At 41.5% G+C, this 20,136-nt stretch overlaps 1 protein-coding gene across 2 annotated transcripts in view; it reads left to right on the forward strand.

The window, feature by feature from the left end:
- The window catches only part of LOC109872460 (galactosylgalactosylxylosylprotein 3-beta-glucuronosyltransferase 1), a 45,929-nt gene that overhangs the window by 23,240 nt on the left and 2,553 nt on the right, over window positions 1-20,136 (forward strand). For both annotated transcript variants that reach the window (XM_020463676.2, XM_031808479.1), the window contains exons 2-5: window positions 8,402-8,639; window positions 17,422-17,564; window positions 18,843-19,363; window positions 19,703-19,999. In XM_020463676.2, coding sequence (XP_020319265.1) covers window positions 17,453-17,564; window positions 18,843-19,363; window positions 19,703-19,999 — 930 coding nt within the window. In that variant the 5' untranslated portion in view covers window positions 8,402-8,639; window positions 17,422-17,452. The remainder of the gene's footprint in view (window positions 1-8,401; window positions 8,640-17,421; window positions 17,565-18,842; window positions 19,364-19,702; window positions 20,000-20,136) is intronic.

A 20,136-nucleotide genomic window follows, 5' to 3' on the forward strand; every position in this document is an offset into this window, starting at 1 on the left:
TAGGGAAGGAAAAGAGGGTAAAAAAATATAGAATAATATGCAAAAAACAGAGAAAATCAGAAAGCGGGCAAATACTGTTTCAAGGCACTGTAAATACATAACTTTTGTCAGTTCAACTTTAACATGATTTTTGAATGATGACCTCATCTGTACCCCACATACTACCGTTTTGGGTCACTTAGAAATGTCCTTGTTTTTGAAAGAAAAGCCATTTTTGGGGTATTTTTAAAAATAACATGAAATTGGTCAGAAATACAGTGTAGACATTGTTTATTTTGTAAATGACTATTATAGCTGTAAACGGCTGATAAAAATAAAAAAAAGGCCCATAATCAGCAACCATCACTCCTGTGTTCCAATGGAATGCAGTGTTAGCTAATCCAAGTTAATCATTTTAAAGGGCTAATTGATCATTAGAAAACCCTTTAGCGTTCATGATAGCACAGCTGAAAACTGTTGTGCTAATTAAAGAAGCAATAAAACTGGCCTTCTTTAGACTAGTTGAGTATCTGAAGCATTAGCATTTGTGGGTTCGATTACAGGCTCAAAATGGCCGGAAACAAAGAGCGTTCTTCTGAAATTCATCAGTCTATTTTTGTTCTGAGAAACTAAAGCTATTCCATGCGAGAAATTGCCAGGAAACTGAAGATCTCGTACAACGCTGTGTACTTTTCCCTTCACAGAACAGCGCAAACTGGCCCTAACCAGAATAGAAAGAGGAGTGGGAGGCCCCGGTGCACAACTGAGCAAGAGGACAAGTAATTTAGAGTATCTGGTTTGAGAAACAGATTCCTCACAAGTTCTCAAGTGGCAGCTTCATTAACATAATTGCAAAAAGGTTTTCCAGTGATCAATTAGCCTTTTAAAATGATTGACTTGGATTAGCTAACACAACGTGCCATTGGAATACAGGAGTGATGGTTGCTGATAATGGGCCTCTGCTCGCCTATGCACGTAGATATTCCATAAAAAATCTGCCGTTTCAAGCTACAGTAGTCATTTACAATGTCTACACCGTATTTCTGATCACTTTAATGTTCTTTTTTTTTTAAATGTGCCTTTCTTTCAAAAACAAGGAAATTACCCCAAACTTTTGAACGGGAATGTATCTGCAAGGTCCCTGAGTTCAGCAGTGAATTTCAAACACAGACTCAACCACGAAGACCAGGGAGGTTATCCAAAGCCTTGGAAAGAAGGGCACCTATGGGTATATATTTTAAAAAGCAGACATTGAATATCCTTTTGAGCATGGTGAAGTTATTAATTACACTTTGGATGCAATACATCCAGTCACTACAAAGATGCAGGTGTCCTTCCTAACTCAGTTGCCAGAGAGGAAGGAAACAGTTCAGGGAATTCACCATGAGGCCAGTTACAGAGTTTAATGGCTGTGATAGGAGAAAAATTAGGATGGATCAACAACATTGTAGTTACTCCACAATCCTAACTTAATTGACAGAGTGAAAGGAAGGAAACCTGCACAGAATATATATTCCAAAGCATGCATCCTGTTTGCAACAAAGCACAAAAGTAATACCACAAAAAAAATGTGGTAAAGCAACTCACTTTCTGTCCTGAATACAATGTGTTTTTTGGGGGGAAATCCAATACAACACATTACTGAGTACCACTGTCCGTATTTTCAAGTATTGTGGTGGCTGCATCATGTTATGGGTATGATTGTAATCATTAAGGACAGGGTAGTTTTTCAGGATAAAAAATAAATGGAATGGAGCTAAGCAGGCAAATTCCTAAAGGAATACCTGGATCAGTCTGCTTTCCACCAGACACTTAGAGATTAATTCACCTTTCAGCAGGACAATAACCTGAAACACAAGGCCAAATCTACACTGGAGTTGCTTACCAAGAAGACAGTGACTGTTCCTGAGTGCCAAAGTTACATTTTCGACTTAAATCTGCTTGAAAATAAGTCTATGGCAATATTTGAAAATGGTTGTCTAGCAATAATCAACAACCAATTTGACTGAGCTTGAAAGATGATGGGCAAATATTGTACAATCCAGGCTCTTAGAGCCTTACCCAGAAAGACTCTCAGCTGCCAAAGGTGATTCTAACATGTATTGACTCAGGGGTGTGAATATTTATGTAAATGAGATATTTCTGTATTTCATTTTTTTTTTAAAGTCTGAAAACATGTTTTCACTTTGCTATTTTACCAGCCAAGTCAGTTAAGAACAAATTCTTATTTTCAATGACAGCCTAGGAACAGTGGGTTAACGGCCTGTTCAGGGGCAGAACAACAGATATGTACTTTGTCAGCTCGGGGGTTTGAACTTACAACTTTCCAAATCAAATCAAATCAAATTTTATTTGTCACATACACATGGTTAGCAGATGTTAATGCGAGTGTAGCGAAATGCTTGTGCTTCTAGTTCCGACAATGCAGTAATAACGAACAAGTAATCTAACTAACAATTCCAAAAAACTACTGTCTTATACACAGTGTAAGGGGATAAAGAATATGTACATAAGGATATATGAATGAGTGATGGTACAGAGCAGCATAGGCAAGATACAGTAGGTGATATCGAGTACAGTATATACATATGAGATGAGTATGTAAACCAAGTGGCATAGTTAAAGTGGCTAGTGATACATGTATTACATAAGGATGCAGTCGATGATATAGAGTACAGTATCTACGTATGCATATGAGATGAATAATGTAGGGTAAGTAACATTATATAAGGTAGCATTGTTTAAAGTGGCTAGTGATATATTTACATCATTTCCCATCAATTCCCATTATTAAAGTGGCTGGAGTAGAGTCAGTGTCATTGACAGTGTGTTGGCAGTAGCCACTCAATGTTAGTGGTGGCTGTTTAACAGTCTGATGGCCTTGAGATAGAAGCTGTTTTTCAGTCTCTCGGTCCCAGCTTTGATGCACCTGTACTGACCTCGCCTTCTGGATGACAGCGGGGTGAACAGGCAGTGGCTCGGGTGGTTGATGTCCTTGATGATCTTTATGGCCTTCCTGTAGCATCGGGTGGTGTAGGTGTCCTGGAGGGCAGGTAGTTTGCCCCCGGTGATGCGTTGTGCAGACCTCACTACCCTCTGGAGAGCCTTACGGTTGAGGGCGGTGCAGTTGCCATACCAGGTGGTGAGCCAGTTACTAGTCCAACGCTCTAACCACTAGGCTACCCTGCCCTATAGTCTGTGTAGAAAAAATATACATTTGATCCCTTTTGAATTCAGTCTGTAACAACTAAATGTGGAATAAGTTATGGGGTATGAATACTTTCTGAAGGCACTGTATATGTACGATATATATATATGTACGATATATATATATATATATATATATTGTACAAGTCAAGTTTGGACAAGTCAAGATTGGACACATCTACTCATTCAAGGGTTTTTCTTTATTTTTACTATTTTCTACATTGTAGAATAATAGTGAAGACATCAACATGTTGAAATAACACATATGGAATCATGTAGTAACCAAAAAAGTGTTAAACAAATCAGAACATATTTTATATTTGAGATTCTTCAAAATAGTCAGCCTTTGCCTTGATGACAGCTTTGCACACGCTTGGCATTCTCTCAACCAGCTTCACCTGGAATGCTTTTCCAAAAGTCTTGAAGGAGTTCCGACCTAACCTGAGCACTTGTTGGCTGCTTTTCCTTCACTCTGCGGTCCTACTCATCCGAAGCCATCTCAATTGGGTTGAGTTTGGGTGATTGTGGAGGCCAGGTCATCTGATGCAGCAATCCATCAATCTATTTCTTGGTGAAATAGGTATGTTGGGTCATTGTACTTTTGAATCACAAATAATAGTCCCACTAAGCGTATTGCTGAGAATGCTGTGCCTTGAATTCTAAATAAATCAGACAGTGTCACCAGCAAAGCTCCCCCATACCATCAAACCTCCTCCTCCATGCTTCACGGTGGGAACCACACATTCGGAGATCATCTGTCCACCTACTCTGCGTCTCACAAATACACTGCAGTTGGAGCACAAAATCTCGAATTTGGACTCATCAGACCAAAGGACAGATTTCCACCAGTCTAAATCAAATGTATTCAGCCCTTCTTACATCAGCTGATATATCAAAGTGCTGTACAGAACCCCAGCCTAAAACCCCAAACAGCAAGCAATGCAGGTGTAGAAGCACGGTGGCTCGTAAAAAGTCACTAGAATGGCCAAAACCTAGGAAGAAACCTAGAGAGGAACCAGGCATGAGGGGTGGCCAGTCCTCTTCTGGCTGTGCCAGGTGGAGATTATAACAGAACATGTCCAAGATATTCAAATGTTCATAATTGACCAGCATGGTCAAATAATAGTAATCACAGTGAACAGGTCAGGGTGCCATAGCCGCGGGCAGAATAGTTGAAACTGGAGAAGCAGCACGGCCAGGTGGACTGGGGACAACAAGGAGTCATCATGCCAGGTATTCCTGAGGCATGGTCCTAGTGCTCAGGTCCCCCGAGAGAGAGAAAAAAACAGAATTAGAGAGAGCATACTTAAATTCACACAGGACACCGGATAAGACAGGAGAAATACTCCAGATAAAACAGACTGACCCTAGCCCCCCGACACATAAACTACTGCAGCATAAATACTGGAGGTTGAGACAGGAGGGGTCAGGAGACACTGTGGCCCCATCCGATGATACCCCCGGACAGGGCCAAACAGGAAGGATATAACCCCACCCACTTTGCCAAAGCACAGCCCCCACACCACTAGAGGGATATCTTCAACCACCAACTTACCATCCTGAGACAAGGCCGAGTATAGCCCACAAAGATCTCCGCCACGTCACAACCCAAGGGGGTGCCAACCCAGACAGGATGATCACATCAGTGACTCAACCCACTCAAGTGATGCACCCCTCCTAGGGATATGAAAGAGCCCTAGTAAGCCAGTGACTCAGCCCCTGTAATAGGGTTAGAGGCAGAGAAGCCTTTCCGTTCACCTTCACACTCCTGGGCCAGACTACACTCAATCATATGACCCACCGAAGAGATGAGTCTTCAGTAAAGACTTAAAGGTTGGGATCGAGTTTGCATCTCTCACATCACAGTGCAGGTGCATTGATACGGAGACTTGATTACACACAGGTGGATTGTATTTATCATCATTAGTCATTTAGGTCAACATTGGATCATTCAGAGATCCTCACTGAACTTCTGGAGAGAGTTTGCTGCACTGAAAGTAAAGGGGCTGAATAATTTTGCACGCCCAATTTTTCAGTTTTTGATTTGTTAAAAAAGTTTGAAATATCCAATAAATGTCGTTCCACTTCATGATTGTGTCCCACTTGTTGTTGATTCTTCACAAAAAAATACAGTTTTATATCTTTATGTTTGAAGCCTGAAATGTGGCAAAAGGTCGCAAAGTTCAAGGGGGCCGAATACTTTCGCAAGGCACTGTATTTTCTAAGTCGGAAAACCTGCTAAATCGGCAGGGTATCAAATACTTGTTCTCCCCACTGTGTGCATATATATATACTATACCTTTCAGTTAATCCAAGTAATGAAGATGATTACTATTATTTATATATCACTACAGTACTCAGCTACCAATGTGTTGCCTCATTCAGAAACCTTGACAGAAGGCAGACATTGATCATGGTTCATTTATGGTTGTATTCTCATATCCTACCTGAATAATTAAATAGAGCATGGAGAGATATTTATCAGAGGAAGAGATACTGTATTTGTATTATTGGGCTGAGACAGATGGAAGAAGATAAACGTTGGAAATGTTGGAATTCCAATATGGCTCCAAATACAATTTTATGTGTAGCAGTTGATTTTCCAGTTCTCTTAAATCATACTGTAAATTGTGTTTAGGATATTCTATCTTGAGAAATGCCACATATATAGAATATTTTGTTCTCTGTACCTAAGCTTTTTTCCACTTGGTCTCAACTCAAGAGTAGGTTTCACATACTCAGTGGCTCTAAAAAAAAAGTCAGAAAACAATGACTCATTTTATATCCTGAACAATTGTTTAAATTGTCTCCAACTACAAAAGAATAGAAGATATGAGTCATTTCTATGGAATGTATTTCTGGTATCGTGTAGCATGATAGAGTACTCAAACACCCAGACCTAAAGCATTACATTCAGTGCAGCACACTAGTGCTCTAATAGGAAAGTAGTTTGAGCATGTGTAGATGCTGCTCCTTCTGGATAAATTGCAGATGTTTTATTGCAACTGGGACCACAGAGCGGGCACAAGACCAGCTGACCGTGGCTATATCCCTTTACAATGGGAGGAATAATACCAGGGATACAGACTGTTGGGCGAAGGAAGAGCTGTAATGAACAAGCAATGGGAGAATGGCAGAGTGGACAGAGGTGGTAGAAGCCAATGCTACCACATACCCACTTTTTTGCCAGTTGTGCAACATTTTTGTTCCTTCTAACTTGGCAATATTGGAGAAAGCAATTGTTGTCAAAACATTCTATTTGCTACGATCAAAATTAGGAGTTTCACTGAAACAGGAATGCAGAAACACACTTTTAAGTCTTTTCCAACTAAGAGCGAAGAATGGGTGGTATCGGCAGTGTAGTGATGGGTTTGTTATCTCTCCCTGAAACTGGCCCTTTACTATGAACAGAGCTTGTTTTAAGAGCATCCAACTGCTTTAATTAGAAGACTTGAGTGAATTGACCCAAGGCAATTGGATGAGAAAAACAAACAAATTCTAGTGATTCATGTGTGTTTTAAATCAGTTTTAGGAAATCTACTTTGAAAATATAGTTTATCAAGCTACCAAGTACTTCACACTGGAAGAAGTTGAGCTACAGTTAAGAAACCCTTAAGAGAAATATAGTTTGTTCAACTAAAGTTCTTAGAAAAAGTAGTATCTGATTGTCATAATACAAAGGTAAGAAACATGACTGCAAGAACACATCACTCTCTGGAGTCAGATGATAACAGTGCAGTGAGATCTGTATAACAGTCAGAGAGTGAGTGCATCAAGTTAGTCCAGTGGTCAGGGAGAGAGAAAAATATTTTTACCATGTCAAATTTGCCAAATATGTACTACACTACATGACAAACAAGTTACAAGTTACTACAAAGAAAACACTACAAAGATTTAAATTTAGTTAAACTACCACCAAGCTACTGCAAAATGGAGTTCAATTGCTAGTTGAATTACACTTAGGAAATTACTCCCCAACACTGGTTAAATAAATCATCATTCAAGAGAAGACTTTCTCGCACAATGAGGTTAACAAAGCCTTTTTTTGAATAAAATGAAATTATAACATTTGTTAGGAAATAAGACAGACTTGTCATTCAACAGGAGCCAACTGCCAGAATCAGATTTTGGAGTTTTTCAAGGATACCCTTCTCTCTGTCATCCTGTAATCTTATTTTGTGAGATGCCTTCCATCGTCTTCTGTCATGGCCCTTAAAGTAAAATACCCTAACAAATATCTTCTTCAAAAAAGGAGACTGAGACGGGGTGCATGCCTTTTCAAGAAGTTGATGCTGTCTGTCTCACCAGTCTGGTACTAAAGAATAAATGGGTTGTGAGATTTCAAACATGTCAACAGTTGTTGTTGTTGTTTTTTTTTGTGACAAATTCTGAAGAAATCTGACAAATGTTTTCTTTGCTGAAGAGGTTATCGAGTCCAAAGCATATACAGAATTTGACACATCATTCAATATAATCTTATATTACTTCACTGATGAACAATTTATCTTAAAATGACTAATTCACTCATTCTGAGTACTCTTTTATTTCACATTGCCATTTTAATACAGTAGCTTTGATCTCGACTGGTCTAGTCTGTCACAGGGAAGGGAGTTCACAGACAGTTCCTCCTCATCCAAAACACCTGCTGCATGCACTCCTCAGAGAAACAACAGTATTCTAATCCCCATGCCAAAAGTATTTAGCTCATTTCCAGCTAAATTACCACTATCAGCATGTTCTTCAATCCAATCTTGATCCAATTTAGAAATGTCTCACTGTACTGCCTCTCGTATAGTCGGTTTTCTTTTTTACCATCTGTGAAATTCCTTCGATTAGAGGATTATTTTTACCATGTCAAATATGTGGCAGTTTGGGGGCTTTAGGAATTCTGCTCAGAATGTGGCCCTTTCATAACGCTAGTCAGGAAATGAAAGCGAATGAAAAGAAATGACACAACTGTCTGTCTGACTACCCATGTGACTGCTGCTTGTACTGCAGATGAAAGACCTGAATGTTATGCATCACTCGCTTTGTTTTTCAATGCCTCATCCCTAAAATTCCGTTCAGAGGGCTGTGACATTTTTTACGTGATTTATTCCATTGTCCCACCATGCCCCCCCCCTTCTCCTTCCATCAGCTTTCAACAATCACAGCCTTTGTTTTAGGAATGAGAAGCAGCATTCTTCCAGAGGGATGACCTCTTCTGTCTCCACAGGGGCTGGCATTGAGGAAGAGTACCCTGCTGCCGGTGGATCGAATACTCCCGCCCGAACGCACAGCCCGGATCAGCCTGCTCAGACTCATAGCTTCTCAGTGGGGCAAATCACTTTGTCTAGTTTACTGGAGAGAGAGGAGGAAGCTGACTTAATGGGTCCCGTCTGACACACTATAGCACCATCACCAGACACTACAGGATTTGCCTCCCTGAGAAGAGCAGCAGATCCAATGTCCTTGTGAGTATGACGAGTCATTCATGTTTGAGTTGCTGTGGCATTTGATTTCCCTCTTATTTTGGAATCAGTCCCAATCTCAACCACAGGAAAATAATGACCACCATCATAGAGTGTTGACACACATGGGGATGTCTGTTCTAGAGATTCTATTTCTATGATCTCAATAAGTCAAGCATGTTTAACCTGCTGTCCAGGTTCAGGGACTGATCCAATTGGATTGACCTGAGAACTACATGTCATGTAGGCCTGTGGCACAAATAGGTAGTATTTATAATGATGATTCTGTACCTGCTTGGATGCCCATGCAGACCACTCATGGGAACACAAAGATTGGTTCCTACTGACCAGTGCAGTCAAAAATGTGATTTTCCTGTGTTTTATATATATTTCCATACTATGAGGTTGAAATGATACTGTGAAATTGTGATGCCCGTTTAGTGTAAGAGCTGTTTGAAAAGACTGCCTGAAATTGAGCCTGTTTTTGTGGGATGGAGTTGTGGCCTTCCACGGTGACATCACCATGCAGTAAATTAGTTAATGTACCAATAAGAAAGAGAGTTCCATATCTTTTGTCTAATAACAGAAGTTTTCAGTTTCCCCTCCCCACTCAGACCATTCCCAAACAGTCCTAGCAAAATTCTTGCTAGTGAAATTGCTCTTTGCTAAGCATCTATTTTTGTTTCTTTTTGACCATTTTAATTGAAAACAATCACAGTAATTATTGTATTTTATAATTGGCACTGATAACACTCCATGATGCTGTGTCATGCTGTATGCATGCAAAAAATATCTGCACTTCACATATTAAAACCAATACATTAGTCTACTTTCTCTTTAACATTTAAAATGGACAACAATCCACTGTATTCCATGCTGACATATTTATAACCTTAACCTAAAGCATCTTTCCTGTCCTACTCCCACCTTGTGACGGTCGTTAATGCCGACAACATTGTGGATTTCCCCACTGAGACTGGGATTTAACACAAAAAGACCCCTGTCTGAGTGTTTTGATATCAGAAGTCGAAAGTTTACATGCACTTAGGTTGGAGTCATTAAAACTAGTTTTTCAACCACTCCACAAATTTCTTGTTAACAACCTATAATTTTGCAAGTCGGTTAGGACATCTACTTTGTCCATGATACACGTAAAGTTTCCAACAATTGTTTACAGACAGATTATTTAACTTATAATTCACTGTATCACAATTGCAGTGGATCAGATGTTTACATACACTATGTTGATTGTGCCTTTAAACAGCTTGGAAAATTCCAGAAAATGATGTCATGGCTTTAGAAGAATGTACATATTTTGAGTCCATTGGAGGTGTACCTGTGGATGTATTTCAAGGCCTACCTTTGCTTGACATCATGGAAAAATTAAAATAAATCAGCCAAGACCTCAGAAAAAAAATGTAGACCTCCACAAGTCTGGTTCATCCTTGGGATCAATTTCCAAACGCCTGAATGTACCACGTTCATCTGTACAAACAATAGTACGCAAGTATAAACACCATGGGACCACATAGCCGTCATACCACTCAGGAAGGAGATGTGTTCTGTCTCCTAGAGATTAACATACTTTGGTGCGAAAAGTGCAAATCAATCTCAGAACAACAGCAAAGGATCTTGTGAAGATGCTGGAGGAAACGGGTACAAAATGATCTATATCCAAATAACCTGAAATGCCGCTCAGCAAGGAAGAAGCCACTGATCCAAAACCTCCATAAAAAAGCCAGACTACGGTTTGCAACTCCACATGGGGACAAAGATTGTACTTTTTGGAGAAATGTCCTCTGGTCTGATGAAACAAAAATAGAGCTGTTTGGCCATAATGACCATCATTATGTTTGGAGGAAAAAGGGGAAGCTTGCAAGCCGAAGAACACCATCCCAACCGTGAAGTACGGGGGTCGCAGCATCATGTTGTGGGGGTGCTTTGCTGCAGGAGGGACTGGTGCACTTCACAAAATAGATTGCATCATGAGGAAGTAAAATTATGTGGATATATTGAAGCAGCATCTATTTCTATGATCAAAATGGCTAAAGGACAAAAAGTCAAGGTATTGGAGTGGCCATCACAAAGCCCTGACCTCAATCCTACAGAAAATTTGTGGGCAGAACTGAAAAGGCGTGTGTGAGCAAGGAGGCCTACAAACCTGACTCAGTTACACCAGCTCTGTCAGGAGGATTGGGCCAAAATTCACCCAACTTATTGTGGGAAGCTTGTGGAAGGCTACCCAAAATGTTTGACCCAAGTTCAACAATTTAAAGGCAACGCTACCAAATACTAATTGAGTGTATGTAAACTTCTGACCCACTGGGAATATGATGAAAGAAATAAGAAGAAGAAGAAGAAATAAAAGCTGAAATAAATAATTCTCTCTACTATTATTCTGACATTTTACATTCTTAAAATAAAGTGGTGATCCTAACTGACCTAAAACAGGGAATTTTTTACTCTGATTATTGTGGAAAAACTGAGTTGAAATGTATTTGGCTAAGGTCTATGTAAACTTCCGACTTTAACTGTATATATAGTTTGGGTGAACTGGTGCTGTTCATTAAATAGATGACAAGGAGCTTTCAATCTTTTTAAGTGCTAAATGAGCCCCCTTTCCCTCCTGTTAAACCTTGAATAGACAAAATTGTGCATTTTATGCTGCCTGTGATCAAATTAAGAGAGTACATCTGTACTTCGTCTTGACTTGATGGATTGGCTCTATTTCAATTTGAAGCTTTAAAAAATGGTTGAGGTCCTATCTTGGCTTCTATATTTTTTTTTTACATATAATAATATTGTTGTAGTCTAGACTTCAAGTTGATGAGATTGAGCTGCACAACATGAATGCATTCATGATCAGGATACATTCATCAGCAAAATGACCCTTTTGGTTCCTCAATCTGCAATCCACCACAGGAGGTTGGTGGCATCTTAAATAGGGAGAACAGGCTCGTGGTATTGACTGGAATAAGTGAATGGTATCAAATAAATCAAACACAGTTTCCAGGTGTTTTATTCCATTCCATTTGCTCCGTTCCGCCCATTATTATGAGCCATTCTCCCCTCAGCAGTCTCCTGTGCAATCCACCCATATTGTATACCGGTAATATACATGAACTCAAGGTTGTGGGGAATGTCTCCATTAATGATATGGTAAAGGTTTATTCATATTTAATGAATGAGCATTTTTTGCCCGGTGTCCTATTGTCCTACTGCCAGGTGTCCTACTGTACCACAACCATTGTCGATGGCAATTGGACTTTACACCCATCCCATTGACTTTGTGGCTGAGAGCCTGTATAGTATTGCAACAAGCAGCTCACAGCAGAGGCAATATGGCTGCCTTGATAAGCGTCCGCATTTGATTATTAAAAGACCCGCAAATGCTTTGCCGACTGAACCACCCGCATGGTCCAACCAGAGTTTATGGGTGGCCTGCTTACAGTTACCGGGCCATTCTCACATGTAACAAGGCCATCCCCAGTGGTTTCCATTAGTAAGGATCCCTGCTTCTTCCAGTGTGGTTTATGGTTTGGTCCTTGTCCAGCTCCTTCACTGAGTGTGAGTGAGTGAGTGAGTGAGTGAGTGAGTTTGTTTGTTTGTTTGTTTGTGTTTGTGTGTGTGTGTGTGTGTGTGTGTGTGTGTGTGTGTGTGTGTGTGTGTGTGTGTGTGTGTGTGTGTGTGTGTGTGTGGACACGCACACGCACGCGAGGCTCTTCGTGATGTCTCTGTCACCATGGAGCATGCATTGAGACTTGCTGTCAGTCCCCCAAATCTATGGCATTCAGAGGACAAACTCCAGAGCTGCCAAGCATTTGAAAAAGTGGCCTGACTGTTATATCTACAGTACCTATCAGTTAGATTCAGTTTGCACATCTACTATATCTAGGCATCACAAAACAATCCATATTCAGAGCTTAGACCATGTGTATTTTAATTCAGTCTGCAATGTAAATGGTTAAAAATAACAAAGGGAAATAAATATATATAACGTGCCTTCAAAAATCATTCAGACCCCTTTACTTTTACTTCATTGTTACGTTACAGCCTTATTATCAAATTAATTAAATATTCTTCTTCTACACACAATATCCCATAATGACAAAGCAAAAACTGGTTTTTAGACATTTTTAAATATCACATTTACATAAGTATTCAGACCCTTTACTCTACTCAGTAATTTTTTTGAAACACCTTTGGATGTGATTACAGCATAGCGTCTTCTTGGCACATCTGTATTTGGGGAGTTTCTCCCATTCTTCTTTGCAGATCCTCTCAAGCTCTGTCAGGTTGGATGGGGAGCGTTACTGCACAGCTATTTTCAGGTCTCTCTAAAGAGATGTTCGATCGGGTTCAAGACCTGGCTCTGGCTGGGCCATTCAAGGACATTCAGAGACTTGTCCCGAAGCCACTCATGCATTGTCTTGGCTGTGTGCTTAGGGTCATTGTCCTGTTGAAAGGTGAACCTTCGCCCCAGTCTGAGGTCCTGAGCGCTCTGGAGCAGGTTTTCATCAAGGATCTCTCTGTATTTTGCTCCATTCATCTTTGCCTCGATCCGGACTAGTCTCCCAGTTCCTGAAAACCATCCCCACAGCATGATGCTGCCACCACCATGCTTCACCATAGGGATGGTGCCAAGTTTCCTCCAGACGTGATGCTTGGTATTCAGGCCAAAGAGTTTAATCTTGGTTTCATCAGACCAGACAATCTTGTTTCTCATAGTCTGAGAATCTTTAGGTGCCTTTTGCCAAACTCCTAGCAGGCTGTCATGGGCCTTTTACTGAGGAGTGGCTTCCATCTGGCCACCCTACCATAAAGGTTTGATTAGTGGAGTGCTGCAGAGACTGTTGTTCTTCTGGAATGTTCTCCCATGTCCACACAGGAACTCTAGAGCTCTGTCAGAGTGACCATCGGGTTCTTGGTCACCTTCTCCCCCAATTGCTCAGTTTAGAAATAGTTTTGGTGGTTACAAACTTCTTCCATTTAAGAATGATTGAGAGGGCTCCCGGGTGGCGCAGTGTTTAAGGGAGCTGTACTGCAGCGCCAGCGGTGCCACCAGAGACTCTGGGTTCAAATCAAATCAAATCAAATTGTATTTGTCACATACACATGGTTAGCAGATGTTAATGCGAGTGTAGTGAAATGCTTGTGCTTCTAGTTCCGACAATGCAGTAATAATCCAACAAGTAATCTAACTAACAATTCCAACAACAAAAAAAGAACTACTGTCTTATACACAGTGTAAGGGGATAAAGAATATGTACATAAAGATATATGAATGAGTGATGGTACAGAGCAGCTTAGGCAAGATACAGTAGATGGTATCGAGTACAGTATATACATATGAGATGAGTATGTAAACAAAGTGGCATAGTTAAAGTGGCTAGTGATACATGTATTACATAAGGATGCAGTAGATGATATAGAGTACAGTATATACGTATACATATGAGATTAATAATGTAGGGTATGTAAACATTATATTAGGTAGCATTGTTTAAAGTGGCTAGTGATATCATTTTACATCATTTCCCATCAATTCCCATTATTAAAGTGGCTGGAGTTGAGTCAGTGTGTTGGCAGCGGCTGTTTAACAGTCTGATGGCCTTGAGATAGCAGACTGGTATAGGGATTGATTGAATATGTCCGTGAACACACCGGCCAGCTGGTCTGCGCATGCTCTGAGGGCGCGGCTGGGGATGCCGTCTGGGCCTGCAGCCTTGCAAGGGTTAACACGTTTAAATGTTTTACTCACCTCGGCTGCAGTGAAGGAGAGTCCGCATGTTTTCGTTGCAGGCCGTGTCAGTGGCACTGTATTGTCCTCAAAGCGGGCAAAAAAGTGATTTAGTCTGCCTGGGATCAAGACATCCTGGTCCGTGACTGGGCTGGTTTTCTTCTTGTAGTCCGTGATTGACTGTAGACCCTGCCACATACCTCTTGCGTCTGAGCCGTTGAATTGAGATTCTACTTTGTCTCTATACTGACGCTTAGCTTGTTTGATAGCCTTGCGGAGGGAATAGCTGCACTGTTTGTATTCGGTCATGTTACCAGTCACCTTGCCCTGATTAAAAGCAGTGGTTCGCGCTTTCAGTTTCATGCGAATGCTGCCATCAATCCACGGTTTCTGGTTAGGGAATGTTTTAATCGTTGCTATGGGAACGACATCTTCAACGCACGTTCTAATGAACTCGCACACCGAATCAGCGTATTCGTCAATGTTGTTATCTGACGCAATACGAAACATATCCCAGTCCACGTGATGGAAGCAGTCTTGGAGTGTGGAATCAGCTTGGTCGGACCAGCGTTGGACAGACCTCAGCGTGGGAGCTTCTTGTTTTAGTTTCTGTCTGTAGGCAGGGATCAGCAAAATGGAGTCGTGGTCAGCTTTTCCGAAAGGAGGGCGGGGCAGGGCCTTATATGCGTCGTGGAAGTTAGAGTAACAATGATCCAAGGTTTTTTCAGCCCAGTTCGCGCCCAGTCTCGTAACTGGCCGTGACTGGGAGGTCCATGGGGCAACGCACAATTGGCATAGCGTTGTCTGGGTTAGGGAGGGCTTGGCCGGTATGGATATCCTTGTCTCATCGCGCACCAGCGACTCCTGTGGCGGACCGGGCGCAGTGCACGCTAACCAAGGTTGCCAGGTGCACGGTGTTTCCTCCGACACATTGGTGCGGCTGGCTTCCGGGTTGGATGCGCACTGTGTTAAGAAGTGCGGCTTGGTTGGATTGTATATCGGAGGACGCATGACTTTCAACCTTCGTCTCTCCCGAGCCCGTACGGGAGTTGTAGTGATGAGACAAGATAGTAGCTACTAACAATTGGATACCACGAAATTGGGGAGAAAAACATATATTTTTTTAAACACACAAAAAAAATAATGATTGAGGCCACTGTGTTCTTGGAGGAACTGTAGACATTTTTTGGTACCCTTCCCCAGATCTGTGCCTCAACACAATCCTGTATCGGAGCTCTACGGACAGTTCCTTCGACCTCATGGCTTGGTTTTTGCTCTGACATGCACTGTCAACTGTGGGACCTTAAATAGACAAGTGTGTGCCTTTCCAAATCATGTCTAATCAATAGATTTTACCACAGGTGGACTTCATTAAAGTTGTAGAAATACCTCAAGGATGTTCAATGGAAACAAAATGCACCTGAGCTCAATTTCAGGTCTCATAGCAAAGGATCTGAATACTTACGAACTGTTTTTAATTTTTAATACAATTGCAAAAATGTCTAAAAAGCAGTTTTTTCTTTGTCATTATGGGGTATTGTGTGTAGATTGCTGAGGATTCTTTTTTCAATTAATCCATTTTATAATATGGCTGAAACGTAACAAAATGTGGAAAAAGTGAATACTCTCCGAAGGCACTATATATATATATACACACTGCTCAAAAAAATTAAGGCAACACTAAAATAACACATCCTAGATCTGAATGAATGAAATATTCTTATTAAATACCTTTTTCTTTACATAGTTGAATGTGCTGACAACAAAATCACACAAAAATAATCAATGGAAATCAAATTTATCAACCTATGGAGGTCTGGATTTGGAGTCACACTCAAAATTAAAGTGGAAAACCACACTACAGGCTGATCCAACTTTGATGTAATGTCCTTAAAACAAGTCAAAATGAGGCTCAGCAGTGTGTGTGGCCTCCACGTGCCTGTATGACCTCCCTACAACGCCTGGGCATGCTCCTGATGAGGTGGCGGATGGTCTCCTGAGGGATCTCCTCCTTTTTTTTGCTCTTTTGCACACCAGTATTTCTACTGGCACATCATCTGCATATCTAGCACTCCAGTCTTAATTTGCTAAATTGTAATTACTTCGCTACTATGGCTTATTTATTGCTTTACCTCCTTACGCCATTTGACCACACTGTATTTAGATTTTTCTATTGTGTTATTGACTGTACTTTTGTTAATCCCACGTGTAACACTGTGTTGTTTTTTGTCGCACTGCTTTGCTTTATCTTGGCCAGGTCGCAGTTGTAAATGAAAACTTGTTCTCAACTGGCCTACCTGATTAAATAAAGGTGAAATAAAAATGTAAAAAAATTATTATAAAAAAATGACAATGCCACCAGCCATACTGCTCGTTTTGTGCGCGATTTCCTGCAAGACAGGAATGTCAGTGTCTGCCATGGCCAGTTAAGAGCCCGGATCTCAATCTCATTGAGAACGTCTGGGACCTGTTGGATCGGAGGGTGAGGGCTCACAGAACTGGAAAATCTGGTGCAGTCCATGAGGAGGAGATGCACTGCAGTTCTTAATGCAGCTGGTGGCCACACCAGATACTGACTGTTACTTTTGATTTTGACCCCCCCCCTTTGTTCAGGGACACATTATTACATTTCTGTTAGTCACATGTCTGTGGAACTTGTTCAGTTTATGTCTCGGTTGTTGAATCTAGTAATGTTCATACAAATATTTACACAAAATAAACGCAGTTGACAGTGAGAGGACATTTATTTTTTTGCTGAGTTTATATATTCTGATGACAAGTTATGAGGCTTGCATGGAGTATGAGCACATGAATCATGCAGTTACTGGCAGTTTAACCAATGCTTACAGCCCTACCTCTTAGCCTTAACAGGTCAATTGGCTAACAATAATCATTGCATGTGAAAACAGAGGAAAACGATATGTTAACATGTCTGTAAGTAGACTGTTAATGTGTTGCCAATATCAAAACGATATTTCCAGAGGGAACTGTAAAAGTGTAAAGGAGACTAAGCACATAACACTCCCCATCTGTTGTGTGTTGCAGGTAATGACGTGGCTCAGGTTTGACCTCGGAGATGCCGAAGAGACGAGACATTCTGGCCATCGTGTTGATCGTGTTGCCTTGGACGCTACTCATCACTGTTTGGCATCAGGGTGCCATCAACCCCTTGCTAGCTGCTCGAAAGGGTAAAAGTCGTTCCTGCATTTACCTAGGGGGGTTTCATGGTTAGTCTCTCTAGTAAAGGAAACCATTTTTGCTTATTATGGGATGCTCCTCTTTATATAGTACACTTTAGAGACATGATTAAAAATAACAACGTCTACACATGTCCCTGATTTTACAGCTGATTTTTGGGGCATTTTCCCCCACTTAACATTTTATCAGAAGATGCTTCATTCTCTATTGCAAGACTTTTAAGACAATGGGGATATGTTTTTGTTCATGATGAGCTGAAAATCTCACCTGTGTGTGAAGGAAAATTGTCATTTTGTGAGACCGTGGTATGAGGTCGCTATCAATTTGAGCTCTATCAGTACAACATGTATGGTCCGCGAAATTGAATTTCACTATATATACAAAAGTATGTGAACACCTTTTCAAATTAGTGGATTCAGCTATTTCAGCTACACCCGTTCCTGGCAGGTGTATAAAATTGAGCACACAGCCGTGCCATCTCCATAGACAAACATTGGCAATAGAATGGCCTTACTGAACAGCCCCCCCATGGCACCATCATAGGATGCCACCTTTCCAACAAGTCAGTTCGTCAAATTTCTGCCCTGCTAGAGCTGCCCCGGTCCACTGTATGTACTGTTATTGTGAAGTGGAAAAATCTAGGAGCGACACAAGCTCACAGAATGGGAGTGCATACAAATCTGTCCTTGGTTACAATACAAGGCCTAATCGCCCAAAATCAGTGCCAACCTCACTAATGCGCTTGTGGCTGAATTTGAAGTAAATCCCACAGCAAATGTTCCAACATCTATTGGAAAGCCTTCCCCAAGAGTAGAGGCTGTTATAGCAGCAAAGGGGGGGGGGGGGGGCAACTCCACATTAATGCCCAGGATTTTGGAATGAAATGTTTGGAATGAAATGTCATACTTTTGGTCATGTAGTGTATTTCTCTATTCGGATTCACACCTTAAACTAACTCATATTAGTCTGACAACTACTTCATTCCTTTATAAGTTAGTGATGAGTATATTATATTGTCGCGCAAAAGAATACATGTCGCGCAAAAGAGCATGACATTAGATTTCAGAATGATACGTTTGTTAAAATTTTTTACTCCATAACATATGGGTAAGTCCAACTATACAACTGTAGAACTATGTACAACTATTTGCACGACTAGATCTTGCCTTACTCTCTACGAAGGCCATCTTTCTGGAAACATACAGTTCCTAAACAGTCTATAATAGTTTATTATACCAACAATACCAGCTTTCTTTCCCTTCTCCTAGATGACAGACATGAGAGTCGACGAGACTCCCGGAACACCTTCACCCTCAAGAAGCCCTGCTCCTCTGAGAACAACAAGGACATTGTGGAGGTGGTACACACCGAATACGTCTACAGCCGCCCGCCGCCCTGGTCTGATGTCCTCCCCACCCTCCACGTCGTCACCCCAACCTACAGCCGGCCGGTCCAGAAGGCAGAGCTGACACGTCTGGCCAACACCTTCCTCCACGTGCCTAACCTGCACTGGATCCTGGTGGAGGACTCTCCGAGACGAACCCCGCTGGTCACCAGGCTTCTCCGGGAAACAAGCCAGAACTACACTCACCTCAACGTGGAGACACCCAGGAACTATAAGCTGCGTGGGGACACGAGGGACCCCAGGATACCCCGGGGAACCATGCAGAGGAACCTGGCCCTGCGCTGGCTCCGAGAGACGTTCAGCTCCAATAATAGACACAGCCAGCCAGGTATCGTCTACTTTGCAGATGATGACAACACCTACAGTCTGGAGCTGTTTGAGGAGGTGAGTGGAACAGGGAGAGATGTTGTGCAGTACAGAGTTGTTTCCTCTTGAGTTACCAAAATAGGCTACATTTTGGCTTCAGTGCACACTAACTGTGTAATGACATAAAGAACATGAATCCTTACAGTATTCCATTAGGTAAATGCACAGCCTAAAAACATAGGCATCACTTGACACCTGCCTATTTGCGCATGATAAAATAATTAATATAATATACTGGAAAATCAATACTTATTGATCACATGGTAATCCTTCTCTAACCAATGACTCAACCATATAATTACATATAGAATACAAATCTCTATGGGAACAACCCTCTCTCTCCTTCATCTTGTGTAGATGCGTTCAACGAGGAAGGTGTCGGTGTGGCCTGTAGCCTTTGTGGGCGGCCTGCGCTACGAGTCCCCTAAGGTCAACACCCTGGGCAAGGTGTATGGATGGAAGACTGTGTTTGACCCCCACCGACCCTTTGCCATAGACATGGCTGGGTTTGCGGTGAACCTCCACCTCATTCTCTTTAAACCTCAGGCCTACTTCAAGCTGCGGGGAGTCAAGGGAGGATACCAGGAGAGCAGCTTACTGCGGGAGCTGGTCACCCTCAATGACCTGGAGCCCAAGGCTGCTAATTGCACTAAGGTGAGGAACTGATAGTTGTTCTGTGTGGCTCAGTTGATAGAGCATGGTGCTTGCAACGCTATGGTTGTGGGTTTGATTCCACCCATAAGAAAATATATGCACTCACTACTGTAAGGTTTCTTTGGATAAAAGTGTCT

Source organism: Oncorhynchus kisutch, linkage group LG28 (genome assembly GCF_002021735.2).
Source record: "Oncorhynchus kisutch isolate 150728-3 linkage group LG28, Okis_V2, whole genome shotgun sequence".
NCBI classification, from domain to species: domain Eukaryota; kingdom Metazoa; phylum Chordata; class Actinopteri; order Salmoniformes; family Salmonidae; genus Oncorhynchus; species Oncorhynchus kisutch.